This window comes from Drosophila takahashii, chromosome 2L, assembly GCF_030179915.1.
Source record: "Drosophila takahashii strain IR98-3 E-12201 chromosome 2L, DtakHiC1v2, whole genome shotgun sequence".
Lineage (NCBI taxonomy): Eukaryota > Metazoa > Arthropoda > Insecta > Diptera > Drosophilidae > Drosophila > Drosophila takahashii.
In genome coordinates, this window is record NC_091678.1 from 449450 (window position 1) to 463535 (window position 14086).

Here is a 14086-nt window from a genome sequence, read left to right on the forward strand (position 1 = left end):
AGTTACAGTATAATTAATAATTATTTATTAACGTAGTTGGCAGCCCTGCTTCTTACGTAGTTTCGCCTTGCCCAACACAGGAAACCGCCAGTGTTGGCAGGCGCCTGCGGACAGCTCACTCGCAGCAAGTGGCATGGCAACAACGGCGCTGTCCAACACCGCACGATTTCCCGAACAAAATGGTGTGCTGATATATTGTGATTAAACCCCGATTTCTGTCGTCCCCAAAGCGCCGTTCGAGAATGTTTTGAGCCAGCTGCAGTTGAGAGCACCCCCGCCAACGAGAAGAGTCGAAAAGTGCATAGAAAGCACCGAAATCCGAACATTAAGCCAACCATTTTTTTTAACCAGTGTCGTAGTGTCCATCGTGTGCGTTGGTGTTGGTGCGTGTGTGCGTGCGTGTGCGTCGCCCGGTGTGTTTGTGTGAGTGTTCCGTCGGAATCGCGAAATCGAGAATATAGAAAGATGTGCTCCATTCGCTGGTGGTGGTGAGCTATAGCAGAGGCTATATAGCGAAACCGACGGGCGAGTAGTCCCCGCAACCCAAAAATCCAGATCAAATCCAAATCCCAGCCTCCGCAGCACAAGAATTTCGACCCATTGAAAAGAGCCCCACAACAAGAGCCACAAAAAGTAAGTATTTGCGTTTCGGGGGCGCTTGGCAACAGGCCCGAGTGCGTTGGAGCGGGAGGGCGCTAGCGGGGCGGCCGGGGGCGAGAGCGAGAGGGCCGTAGAGAGAGCCGGGACGCCAGCGATTACATGCCTCGTTTTTACACACATGTAGTTGTTGTTTTTGGTCGTCGGTAGCAATATGTGGCCAATATTTATTAATGGATGGGATTGGGGAAGATTGGGGAAGCTTGGGGAGGGAACAACGCTCCTTGCCAAGACATCGATTTCTCTAGGGATTGAACTCCTTTTGCAGCAGATCAACAGTCATTATATGCCATGATATCATATTAGGATTACAGAAAAGGGACAATAAGAGTTCTGTTTATGTGGAACGTTTTTTATGAAGATAAAAATATTTATATTTAGGAAATCTATTGCATTATTAGTTTGGAAAACAACAAGTCAGTATCTCTAAAAAACCGAATACCTTTCAGTAATTAGCTTTTTATAAGCGATACCATAATATCTTTTTCAGGGTGTTCCATCCATAATACATCAATGCTCAAATCCAGATTTCTGGGACACCCCCAAATAGAATTAGAGTATATAGACAATAAGCGTTTACTTTATGTAGAATCTCTAATGGAACACCTATATTAACTTGGAAACATCAATTTCAAAGTTGATATAAAAAAAAAATCGAACAAGTTTCAGTAATTTGTATTATTAGCTTTTGTTTGGGGTCTTATTTATCTTATTTATTTTAGGAATCAGAGAAACTAATCAGGGCTAAAATGGTTATTTTCTAAATTATATTAGCTGGTATCCCTAGCTATTTAGCTGTTATTACTTTATCAGCTAAAGCTCAGTATGTACTTCTCAGTAGAAGTTTACAGTTTTGTAGAGGGGCTTAATTTATAGCTTAAAACAACATTACCCCACTTCTATCCTAGTTCTACAACTACAACTACTTTTGTTCTGTTTTTCAGTGCAACCCTCCCCGCTGCACTACTCGACGATGCGGCCCCAGGCGCCCGGATCGCTGGTCGATCCCAACGAGGACGAGCTGCGCATGGCGCCGTGGTACTGGGGCCGGATATCGCGGGAGGAGGCCAAGGGCATCCTGCACGGAAAGCCCGACGGCAGCTTCCTGGTGCGCGACGCCCTCTCCAAGAAGGGCGAGTACACGCTGACCCTGATGAAGGACGGCAGCGAGAAGCTGATCAAGATCTGCCACATGGACCGCAAGTACGGGTTCATCGAGAAGAACCTCTTCAACTCGGTGGTGGAGATGGTCAACTACTACAAGGAGAACTCGCTGAGCATGTACAACAAGACGCTGGACATCACGCTGAGCAATCCGATAGTGCGCACCTGCGAGGACGAGGACTCCCAGCCGCACGGCGACCTCTGTCTGCTGAGCAACGACTTCATCCGCACCTGCCAGCTGCTGCAGAACCTCGAGCAGAATCTGGAGCAGAAGCGGAACTCCTTCAACGCGATCCGGGAGGAGCTGCAGGAGAAGAAGCTGCACCAGAACGTCTTTGGCAACGCGGAGAAGATATTCCGCAACCAAATCAAGCTGAATGAGTCGTTCATGAAGGCCCCCGCGGATGGTGGAGCGTCAGCAGAGGCGGGAGGACCCGCTGACGGAGCCGCAAACGCCGAGTTGGCCAATGCCAATGCCCGCCGGAGTCTGCAGGCGAGCAAGCAGACGCTCCTCGACCTGCTCGAGGCGCTGCAGGCCAAGGGACAGGTGCTCAACCAGTACATGGAGGGCAAGAAGAAGGAGGAGCTGCTGCTCGAGCGACAGATCAACGCCCTCAAGCCGGAACTGCAGTTGCTGCAGTTGCGCAAGGACAAGTACATTGAGTGAGTTTGATTCTTAAGCTCAAGAAACTATTTGTAAGACAGTTATTAGATTAGTAGTATGATACAATTTATAGTCTTTCAGCAGACCGCGCAATTTGATTGCAGTTTGCAGTTTTCGATCGGAGAGCGAAGGAATTTTAATGCCTCTCAACGGTTCTGGTTCATTTTACACGCGGCTCAGTTGGCCGATCACTCATTCTGTCCGAGTGTCGGCAGCTCGTCTGACCGATACGATACGATACCGATAATAATGGCATAACACTGTTAGCTTCCACTTCCGCTCCCTCTCCCGAATTCTCCACGCCAGCGAGGAGTCTACGTGCCTGGCCAGCCGACTTTCCCATTCATCGCCTGGCATGCGATTTTCCTGCCATACAGGCAAGCTTCTTAAATAAATCCCTTAGCAGAAATACAAGTTCATACTATCTAGATCTCTTCGAAGAGAGATCTTCAAGTTACGGAACTCCAACTGTAATAGAAAACTCTTGACTTGCCTATATAATATTCCCTGCTGGAGGGGATGATAAGCTGGAATATTTGGTTACCTCTTAGCGTTCTTATCTGCATGATTGGCGAGTCTTGGATTTCGGTCTCCAAACCGAGGCCTTTATCGAATCGATAATATGTGCAATATTTATTTATACGCAAAGTAGTATATATTTCGTTTTCAGCATTATCAAGGTCAGTTTGTATGGGGGTAACTTTTGAAATCAAGCTAAAACGTTGAAGAATTTCTTTGAAATATTCAGAGAACCCCTTATCGGGTGTTTTGTGGGTATGCCTTTAGGATTGTTTGCATATCAAGGTCGCAGAAAAGCAAAATTTACTTTTAAAAACAATTAAGTTTTAGATGAATTTACACAGATATTTTCAACATAAAATCTCTTAAATTTTACTCGACTTCTTGGGTGAAACCAACCGCATGGGGGATTTCTTTCCCTTAATTTGTTTCTGATTATCAAAACTTGTTCGTTTCTTTGGTCTCCCAGCAAAGCGCTTCCCACAATCTCCACAATTGTAGGGCGAAAAGCGAACAGCAAAGAGGTGACTTTCGCCTAGCAACAGGCCTTTACACTTGGCAGTACGTCATCGTTGGATGAGCTTACTCGGTTTCTATGGGTATTACCTAGAGTGTGGAAGCGTTGCTGAAGTGCCAAGTGGGGGGAGGAGGAGGGGGGAGGCCTCTAGATAAGGCTAGCGCCCTGCTGAAGATAGCTAAGCTTATCAGACAATTTATAAGTCTGCCGAGTGCTTAATAATTTTCTTCAAGCTTCTTCCATTCTTCCCTTCTATATACTAGAAACCCACTGTGTATATACTATAATTCTCGGCTGCTTTTCGCAAGGCCTTCGGCTTTGTGTCTCTAAACTTCTTGAGATTCGGCGAACACCGTCATGAGATAAAAGCCTCCTCCAGATTAGATAAAGGTTTTTAGTCTTTGGTTTTTGTGCGTTGTCCTATCTTGATTCCATCGCTCCACTGATCCATGATATCACCCTGCCTTGTGCTTATCGCGCCTCTGGAAATTAGTCACTTGGATAGCCTGATCGCCGGCCGATCGTGATGCGGAAACCCGCGGCGGTCTAGACTTTTGTAGACCGAACGGCGGCCGGAACACGGCAGTCGCATTTGGTTATCAAGAGCTGTTTCGTCGCCAGCTGAAATTGCACACGGTTAGATGAGGCATCGATATCAGGGCGAATCGATATCGCTACCACTCCAAGTTAATTGTTAGCCAAGGCAAAATCCAGCAAACCACAGAAATTACCTATTAAATCCATAGCATAATATAGTAAATTCAAAACTTCATTCGTATCCACAATTTATGTTAAAAACTTGATAAGATAAGGATGCATTGTCATCAGGGTAAAGCGAAATTAATTGCAGATTAGCCACGCCTTGAAAGTCACGTCCGCCACGCTTTAGGCAAAAAGTCTAAGTTGTGTTTCACAAACTGGTGAAACAACCTACAAGAAATTGTAATCTTGGAGTTATATTTTAAACCATTTTCCACAGCAGAGTTCCTGAGCTTACAAATGTGCTCCCTAAAACACCTTGTCCTGGACAAATTTCTTTTGTAATGACAAATATAATTATAATAAAAGCTCCTCTAATTTCCTGCAATCTCTTCTTGTTTTTTTAAAGGCGCCTGAAAGGCTTCAACCTCAAGGACGACGATCTGAAGACGATCTTCGAGATGGGTTTCGACAAGTGGCTGCAGCGCCACGAGACGGTCTCCAACCAGCCGCACAGCAACGAATCCCTCTGGCTGCTGAAGGATGCCAAGCGCAGGGATGCCGAGGAGCTGCTCAAGGGTTCGCCGGCGGGCACTTTCCTGATTCGGGCCAGGGATGCGGGTCACTACGCGCTGTCCATTGCCTGCAAGAACACCGTGCAGCACTGCATTGTCTACGAGACGAACAGCGGCTTCGGATTCGCCGCCCCCTACAACATTTATCCCTCACTGAAGAAGCTGGTGGAGCACTATGCCAACAATTCGCTGGAGGAGCACAACGACACGCTGACCACGACGTTGCGCTGGCCCGTCCTGTACTGGAAGCAGAATCCCCAGCAGATCCTGACGCAGCTGCAGGAGGAGATGGACCTGGAGTACGAGCCGGCGTCCACACTGCGGCCGCCGCCGTCGATGATGATGGGCAGCAGTGCTCCCATTCCGGCGAGTCGGTCAAGGGACCACCACGACCAGGTGGACGGAATAGAGATCGGAAGCCTCGAGACGGACACGGCTCCCGCCTCCATTTCCCCCTCGAACTTCAGCACCTCGCAGTAGGAACAAGCTGAACGAGCCCCTCAACCTCAGGCTAGCTATCTATCTCCTCTCTCTAAATCCATAAAGCCCTAACTCTCTCTATCTCTAGATATAAACGCGGTTGCGGTCCAAATAATAGCACTGCAGGCCTAAAATTGAAGTGTCAATCGATGATAAGTTCAAAGTTCAACCCTAAAATACCGTATAATCACTCAGCAAGAGCTGTATTCTGCCAAGAAAATATTTTAAACCTTGTCACAAAGTTATTTCCTTAACTCCAGCTACTTCAGTTTTGAGTTTCGATATTAAGTAACGAGAGTTACACTTGCAATGCTATTATTTCGGCCACCCTCGAGTATGTACATCGGCATATATAGGCTATATATCTGTGCCCGATTGTTTTTTTTTTGTGTGTGATGGAAGGCGCTGGCAGTCCAACTGTCCCCGCTTTTCCCCTTAGTATCAGAAGGCTCCAGAAGCAGAAACACAAACACAAACGAGTAAACACTTTCGGTGATCATATGTTTGATGGCTTGCTAGAAGCTTTTTGTCGAAGAACGAAATTTTCTTATTGAGAAAGTAATCTTATTAATAATACGCATATGATTAATTTTATACATATATATTTTTTGTAATACTGCATTTCGCGTGATAATTGATAAGTCATGCTATCTGTTGTTGTATCAACGCCCTCTCCCGTATCCCGTATCCCCTATAATTATTGTTATCACGCTGCGCGTTGTCTAAGAAGGGGCGCGGGGTAGGATCGGATAGGATCGGTGAAGAAATTTTCTGCATTTCTTCAGCACATTTTGTCGTGTTCATGTAAATATTCTAAAAGCGAAAAAACGAAACAAAGGAGCAGCCAGCCGCTTGCGAAACGTTTGCGAAATCAGGTTAAGGTTTTGATAACCGACCCCGCAACACCCCTTGCTCTAATATTTGTTGTTATATTATGATTGGTTTAAAGTAGTTTTAAGTGAAATCTACGTACGTTTACTCGATGTGATCAGTTGATTGTTGCTAAAATAGTACTTTTCCCTTAAATTTTTGTAATTTTTTTTTTCCAGTAACAAAGCCTTAATTTTCATAAGAACACAAACACACACACAACACATAAGCACTCAGTTGAAACAAAGAAAAATAAATGTACAAAGGAAAAAAATTAATTCACACAGAGATACAAACGAAACAAACAAAAAAAACAGCAACAAGAAAAAACAAAAACAAAGTGCAATCGAAAATGTAATAATTAAATTTTTAACATTTGTTAATTTATACAAGGAAAGAAACAGGAAAAAGACAAAAAGTTGCCCATATATAACAAACCGCTGCAATAGGCAAAAACGCTGATTAAGTTTCTTTTTACACAACTGATATTTAGCATATGAAATGCATGCTTGACCCACCCTGCTAGGCGTTTTTGAAAAATACTCCTTCCCAACGAAAATATAATTCAAAAAGTTGATTTATCATCGATTTCGTGCAATTCCTACCTTGTTGTAAAGCAAATATTTGTTCAACGTTAAAAACGCTCTTTGGGGAAGGGTTTTTTGTTATTGCTACCCTCGTTCTCTTGTGCCACCCTAATGTTCTAAGCCAGTTGAAAACTTTTCGAGCTTCCTGTTTGCACTCTCCCCAAAATTGGTATAAATCTAGCGATCCACTTACAAGCACACACAAACACAAACACTGGCGCGTCTTTCAGATATTTCTATATATATATACATATATGTAACCATTACTCTATACCCTACGTTTAATTGCTAATTTAACTTATTTAACTCGTAACATGTGTGTTTCATTTTGCTTAAATTCTATGAGATTTTGGCGGATCTCGTACGTTGTAGTATTTATAAGTTTTAAAGTTAGTTTGTAAAATGCGTTTCAAACAAAAACAAATCGAAAAAAAGAAAAGAAAAGAAAATATGAACACAAAAAACAAACAAGTAGCAGTGGAAGATTAAATGTATTCTAAATATGATTGATCGACATCAATTATGATTGATAACTTGATAGATGATGACTTTTTGCCATACCTAAATGTTAAATGGAAATATTTGTGAATTTTTTCTATCTTTGCTTCTCGTCTGCATTTTTGGCGCAGGCCGGAACAAGAGGAATTAAAAATGATAACAATGGAAGGCGACGAAACTAAATGTGAAACGAATTGCAAATTTGTTGTATTTTTTTATATGAATATATATATATATATATAGATATTTAACCATACATACTTATTAAATGTGTATGCTCTAGAATGCTATATGTTGTAGATCTTAAGCTATATGTTGTAGATCTTTAAGCGCTAACGGAAACAACAACAACCATTTTTTGTAGTAGTTTTTTAAAGAGACGGAAAAAAAGCGAAGAAAACATTGTATGTATTTGTATTTGTGTCTAAACAAAATGTTCGTAAATAACACAAACAAGAAGAAACCATAATAAAACCGAAAGAAAAATAACCTCGACGAGAAGTTTGCATATGAATCCCAGCTACCCAAAGTATTGGCCGATACTTCGGTTGTAATGGAGCTTTTTCACAGGTTTCCTGATTACTTAGCTCTGGGTTTCTGCTTTCAATGAACCCTCATCGACCGTAATCCGCTGAGCTGAGCGAAAAGCTATCGCAAAAAAAAGGAGAAAAGCGAACAAAAAGCGAATATCACGAGTCCGCCGATCGGTGGAAAACATGCACTCCATAAGTGACCGGCTTCCAATTTTGGGGGAATCGTAATAGAGTGACCTAGATATCAGGGTGTTGGCAAGTGATCTGATCCCTTTCTGGGGAGGTTTTTGAATTGCTGCTTAAACTTAAAAAATCGATTAAACTAAATAAATCCTAGTTAATTCAAATTTTGACTTAGAAAAGAGTAGTCTGGTAACTGCTACTTATAGAACTGACATATTTGTTTACTTAAATAATGATCGATGGTCATTGGATAAAGGTCAAGACTGTGCACGATATTTCGCTATCTTTTGCATGCAACAAGCGATTTGGTAGATAAACTGCCCTACCACAACAAAGCTATTAAAATATGGGTTTTGGGAAAGAACAAAGATTTTTTATTCAACAGTTGAAATTATACATTGAATTCCATTAAAATATAAACGAATCAGAATAAAGCTTCATTTCAAACATATCATATTTCTTCCATATAGATTGTTTTTCGTAAATAACGTAAAAAGTAAATTAAAAAATGTCAATTAATTCAAGTTATTTGTTTTGGGATACTGAAGTCGCGGCACATGTGGCCAGGACTGTGGATCGTGTGCGTTAATCCTGTTGTCCGAACCAACAAATGCAAATGGTTGACCACAAAACACCTTTAAATCTATGCCGAAAAGGTGTTTGGCAGGAAGGACTATTGCATTCAGTTCTACTATTCCAGTAAAATCGTGGGAATAATTTAGAGACCTTGAAGTTTTCTTTCTGTCCAAAAGTCGGTTCATGTCCCAAGATATCATATTGGCTGCCAATTCGACCCATTTTGAATTTAGAGTTAGTATGGGAAAATATGGATTCAGTATCCTGTTAAGCTTCCGTTCGTACTGGCTAGAAGCACTGAGTAAACTCAGATCGTAATTTTTATGCGGCATTTCTTTTCCTCTTATCAGCCATCCGAAATCATCTTCAAAACCATTGGGACTATAATCTTCTTGGGAAGATGCCTCTATTTTAATAGTATGACCGAATTTAGAGGCAATAGTGGCCACATACCACCAAGGAACATTGCCGCTGTAATGTGTTTTTATCCAATCCGATTTCGAATCGTTCTGCTCACTAAGGTTCATGATCCAGCGGAATTTGTTCATATTTTTATGTATGGCACTACGTTCTGACATTATTCCCCGATGATCCGACACAAAGCCGTCGGTCAGGATATGAAAATAGTCTTTTGTTCTGCCGCGATATGATAGGCAGTTGTGATCAAACATCGTACATCCCAGTTCTACAAAGGCCCAGTTTGTAAGTCCCAGCATCAGCGATGCGTGTGCCAAGGTGTCTCCCAAGGTGGTTCTTATGGGTGTTGCGGAGCTACAACTGAACACCCCAGAGGCTCTTAAAATTCTAAGATAGAGAGTGCTTTGAGGAAGACAGTGACTCCAGACTTCAAAGTTTTTATGATCTGTATCCTTCTCTGACTTGACACTGCCGTGGGTGAAATAGCCCAGAGGATCGCATCTCCAGAAATTAAAGACTTGCAGTCGAGTCTGCCTCTCTTGGTTGTCCATTTTGAGCAAATCCGGAAGTACGTAATCTCCGATTTTTATTTCTTCCTTGTTGTTGAAAGCGGCTGGACCAAAAATGTGTTTTCTGCCGTCTGGCGGTGCACTAGGATGGGGATAGACACCGAAACCATTGAATCGCGAGGTGGCCAGGATACTAGCCTTCAAGTGCATCTGTCTGAACTCCTTGTCTGAGCACATGAACAGCCTCATAAGGTCCAGGGCGGAAGAAACAGATTGTTGAGACACCTTTTGCACACCTGGATCAGACAGACGTCCCAGATAGGCATAGGCTTTTTTTGCAAAGTCGAAGTTCCCAGCTCGTGTGGCCGTAATGCCACCGCAAATCGTATAATCCATGTCACTAGGCATGCTGCTTCTGGTGGCATCTACCACAACTAGACATATGAGGGAGTGGCCGCCATGAATCTTAACCGTAGCTGCCTTTGGCATAAAGGAAGCAGTCATTTTAGGACCTTCTGTAGCCTCTTTCATGGCGTTCGAGTACTCAACATCCAGTGTGTAGCTGTGATTCCACCAAGAAGTCGTTGTGAGCCCCAGAATGTAGGCCATTAACCAGGAACCGCTCCAAGAACTGTAGACTGGTATAAAAATCGCACTTAAGGGTTCCACTGGTTGCAAAGACTTGTCCTTTAAACAGTAATTAGGATTTCGGATATCCATGAACTCGTCTATGGTGCGAAAGTAGAGTGTACTTGAGGACACTTCAGTTCCAATTTGGCCACGATCAGTAGTCTCAGGTGGAGGCATCCAAGAGGCGGAGCACTTTTCGGGCAACATATTCACAGCGATTTCGTGAGCCAGCGATGATGACTCTACCATCAGTTTCGGATCACTTATCATAATCTGTAGCAACAAAAGCCTCATTATTGGAGCTTCGTCTGTTGGATATATCGATGTTATATCGCACTCAGTCAGAAGTGCGGCCAAATAGTGTTTGGGTTCGAAAATTGCGTTTCCATCTTCATCCAAACTCAAGGAAGACATCAAATCCTCCAAATTATATGCAGATATAGTTTTAAGCTGCCGTCCAAAAGCAGAGAGCTCTGGAAGTTCCGGTTTAAAATATTTCCCATTCAAACTGGGTACGCAAACACTTGTGTCCGGCACAAAGTCGACGATATCCTGATTCTCTCCAATCTTCCATTTGTACAAGAGGAGAGGATCTGCCCACATCGCAGGAATATATCTGTGTGACCCGGTGTGACCCGGCTCCATTCCGCTGCTCAGGAGTTCCATGGATGATTGAGATGCGTAGCCATGTTGGCCAGGATTGTGAATTGGGTCCTCGAATACTTTCTTGATCGCAGCAAAAGCATCCGATTTGAAATCCATTTTTGTTGAAAAGTTGGTTTAATTTTGGTGAGTCCCCTTGAAAATGGAATAGGTTATAAGCATGCGAATTAACAGCTGATGGACAGTCCAGTGCTAAAAAACGTACAGCGAAACTTTTATTGTGGTATTTGAAATCGGTTGATAGTGAGAAATATTATTTAATTGTTTAATTTTATGAATTAAATGCGATTTACTCCAAACGGGACGTAACTTTAAGCTTTATCTGTTATCTGGCTATAAAATAGCTAAGCTGGCAGAACCCTGGTCAAAACAGCTGAACTTTCAGCACCATTTGGTATTTTCAGACGGACCCGCCGGCGGTCACACTAATCAACAGATTTTCGGGCAGCGCTGCGGCAGTGGCAGCGTTTTTTACTCGCCGTCGCGTTTTTCGGGCTTTCGGGTTTGTTTTTAATTTTGAATTGTTGACACATCTCCGGGGCGTTTCGTCGTGTTTTGGATTCTAGAAGTGCCAACGGGAGGACGGTAAATCAAAGCGAAAGTGCCGCGTGCTAGGAACGAAAATAAACCAAAACAAATGCAGCGTGTGACTTTGCGCTTTGTGTTTGCTAGGTGATGCTGCAGCAATAACAAAAACACCAATAACAAACAACAACAACAAGAATTCCCGCAAAAATCTCACCAAACTTTAATTGCAAAACAACAATTCTTTTTTTCTGCATTATTACTTCATAACAGAGTCGCGCTCTCTCGCTCGCTCCGGAAAAGCTCAGCTTTTGGCTCTCTCCATCTTTGGCCCAGGTAATTAAATGTGTTTAATTCTATTAACCTGTTAAATAAGGAATAAGGAAAATAGCGTGTGAGCTTGTGTTGGTCATGTGTGTGTGTGTGCGCAGGCAAATGAATCAAAACTTAAGAAGGCAAACAAATTATTGAATAACATAATACGGGACTAAAAAAGGCAGGTGCTCGCTCTCTCTCTTTCGCTCTCTTTAAGTTGATCGACTCTGAGCTTTGAGATGCCGTAATCTCAGTTATTACTCCCCCTCTCCCCCTCCAGAAGGGGAGTCAGCTGTGGGCGTTGGGGGGCCTAATCGATCGGTGGGAGTGATCTCATTGCTTTAATACTCAGCCAATCTGTGCCGCTTATCAGGCGCTCAGGGGTTAAGAGGGGTTAACAGAGGCGCAGGTGGCAAGGGGGCGTGGCAAGAGATAGTCTGGGGAGAGCAGCTGGAGCTTAAAACTCTTTCACCCTCTTGGGAGAATTAAATGGGCAAGATTATAAGTTATAAATATTGTTTACAATTGTTATTAAAGTTAGATATGACTAGCCCTATAAAAAAGGAAAAGCTTATTCGTAAATTCGCTTCCTAGGAAACTTTGCACTTTAGTTATAGATAAATGGCTCAAATTTTGAAAACCTTTTAGAGAACTCTAAAAAAATACTTTACTTATGACGATTGAAAGCCAAATATCTTATGATGAATTTAAGTCTGATTCATAGTTGTACTTTCTATTGTACAAACATTTAAATACAAATAGAAATTATTTTGGTTTCGTATATGAAAATAAAAATAGATATTATTTAATAGAGTAATGTAAGTGTAACCAATTATAACGAGTTGAGAAATGCTTTAATTTAACAGACAGTGTCTCCTACCAAATTTCTTTACCGACTTGCCGACTTGCCATATGCTTGTTGTTCTCCCATAATTCTGTCATTATCTTGCCGTATATTTACCGCCTCTTCCACTTCAATTGCCCTACTCCCCCAGCACCTTTCCCCCCGAACAACAACCAGAACAACACGTTGTAAATTATTTTTGTGGGCCGCACCCAGGCGCCATTAAAAAGGCAAAAGAAATTTTTGGGGTAACTTGGGAAGGAGGTGGGAGTGTGCGGTGAATACAAGTGTATAAAGCTGGCAGAACATATCGTACATAACTTTAATTACAATAACCACGCGTCACCGCAAACGAGAGAAAGAGAAAGGGAGAGTGGGGCCTTTCACCCCTGACCTCCCTCCCATTCATTCTCTTAGCCACGCGCAGCACCCCCAATCAATCCTTCGGCTTTCACCTTTCACCTGCCCACTCAACGCTCTATAAATAAATCTCATTAATAAATTAAACGTTTTAGCGCAGGAATTCCTTCTGCAGCACCCCACAACTTAACCCCCCAATCGCCCTGCATTGTATTATAATTTCTTCTCGCTCGTGCTCACAAACAGATCCGAAAAAATAAACCAGACTATACCCCATTCGATCCGATATGCGGCGACGTCATCATGGCTTTATAAATAAATCAAATGCGAATTTTTTGAAGAGTTCCTATTTTCATTTCATGTGCTTTCTTTTTCTTTTTCAATTTGTTGCATTTGGCAAGCGAAAATCTCCCCCGGTATTTTTATTCGGAATCACGTAAAATGCTCGTTTCTCTTCATTCCCTGTTTGCAATTGTTTTTCTTTCATTATTAAATGAAAAACACCAGCGAACCACAGCAACGTACTGATAAATAGACTCGATTATGGGAGAATTATCATGGTAATGTCTTTTGTGTAGTTTTTATAATAGAATGTCAGGTCCTATGCAAATGTTTCCAGCAAGTAGAACATGAATACCACAATTGGCGGGTTTGTGGTTCCATTACGATATGGGTGGTAGAAGTTCTCCATTATTAGTTATAATGTAGTTGGTCTTTAATGTGGTTGTCCAGGGTTATTCCCTCTTAGTTATGATGTCTGCCTGAAAAGAACTGCCCGTGTTTATTGTGGCTTGGCTTTTCCGAAAAAGTTTCATTTAGTTACATTCGTCTGGGAACTCATGACCTTTGTAAACAAACAGACTGGCAGATAAAACACCTGTAAATCCCCACTTCAAAGGCCCAGCACCACCGCCCACAAAAACAATGGGAACGCACAGTGGGCCCTGCAGAGCGGGTGGTACTATGGGCATGAGTTGGTGGCGACTGGGAGCGCTGAATTCCCACCGGATGTTAATGTTTTATTTGGATTTCAAATTCTCTGTTCTCGCTGTTTTTAATGCACGCTGATTTGTTTGGAAGAAAATAAACAATTTTGAAATTTATTTAGTTGGGGATTTGGGGATCGCGAGGAATGGAATGTGCCATGTGATCCCATGTGAGGCTGTTTCTGATTCTGACTCTGCTCTCCCGCATTTTATGGCCGAATAAATATGCAATGAAAGCGGCTAGTTGCCATAAGTTGGCCAAGTTTATGGCTGCTTATCGATCTAATGGTGATTATGCCTGGCTGCCTCATGGCT

The 14086-nt window shown here is 42.5% G+C and overlaps 3 protein-coding genes across 7 annotated transcripts in view; 2 read left to right on the forward strand and 1 right to left on the reverse strand.

The window, feature by feature from the left end:
* Nucleotides 1-111: 111 nt before the first annotated feature.
* Nucleotides 112-7719, forward strand: Pi3K21B (phosphatidylinositol 3-kinase regulatory subunit alpha). 2 transcript variants are annotated; one of them, XM_017148244.3, is made up of 3 exons: nucleotides 112-633; nucleotides 1602-2484; nucleotides 4630-7719. In XM_017148244.3, coding segments are annotated over exons 1-3 (1530 nt in total). In that variant the 5' UTR covers nucleotides 112-632; the 3' UTR covers nucleotides 5276-7719. The 2 variants fall into 2 exon arrangements, with proteins under 2 accessions (XP_017003733.2, XP_070067917.1); XM_070211816.1 differs by lacking the exons at nucleotides 112-633; nucleotides 1602-2484 and adding an exon at nucleotides 4432-4561.
* A 653-nt stretch (nucleotides 7720-8372) lies between these two features.
* LOC138911889 (uncharacterized) lies at nucleotides 8373-11039 on the reverse strand. The gene is made up of 2 exons (XM_070211499.1): nucleotides 10947-11039; nucleotides 8373-10876 (listed from the first exon to the last, which is right to left on the reverse strand). The coding sequence occupies exon 2, from the start codon at nucleotides 10838-10840 to the stop codon at nucleotides 8462-8464; it is 2379 nt and encodes a 792-aa protein (XP_070067600.1). The 5' UTR covers nucleotides 10841-10876; nucleotides 10947-11039; the 3' UTR covers nucleotides 8373-8461.
* A 127-nt stretch (nucleotides 11040-11166) lies between these two features.
* Plc21C (Phospholipase C at 21C) overlaps nucleotides 11167-14086 on the forward strand; it is a 48115-nt gene continuing 45195 nt past the window's right edge. For all 4 annotated transcript variants that reach the window (XM_070211541.1, XM_017148107.3, XM_070211543.1 and 1 more), the window contains exon 1: nucleotides 11167-11602. The gene's annotated coding sequence lies outside the window, so the exon portion shown is untranslated. The remainder of the gene's footprint in view (nucleotides 11603-14086) is intronic.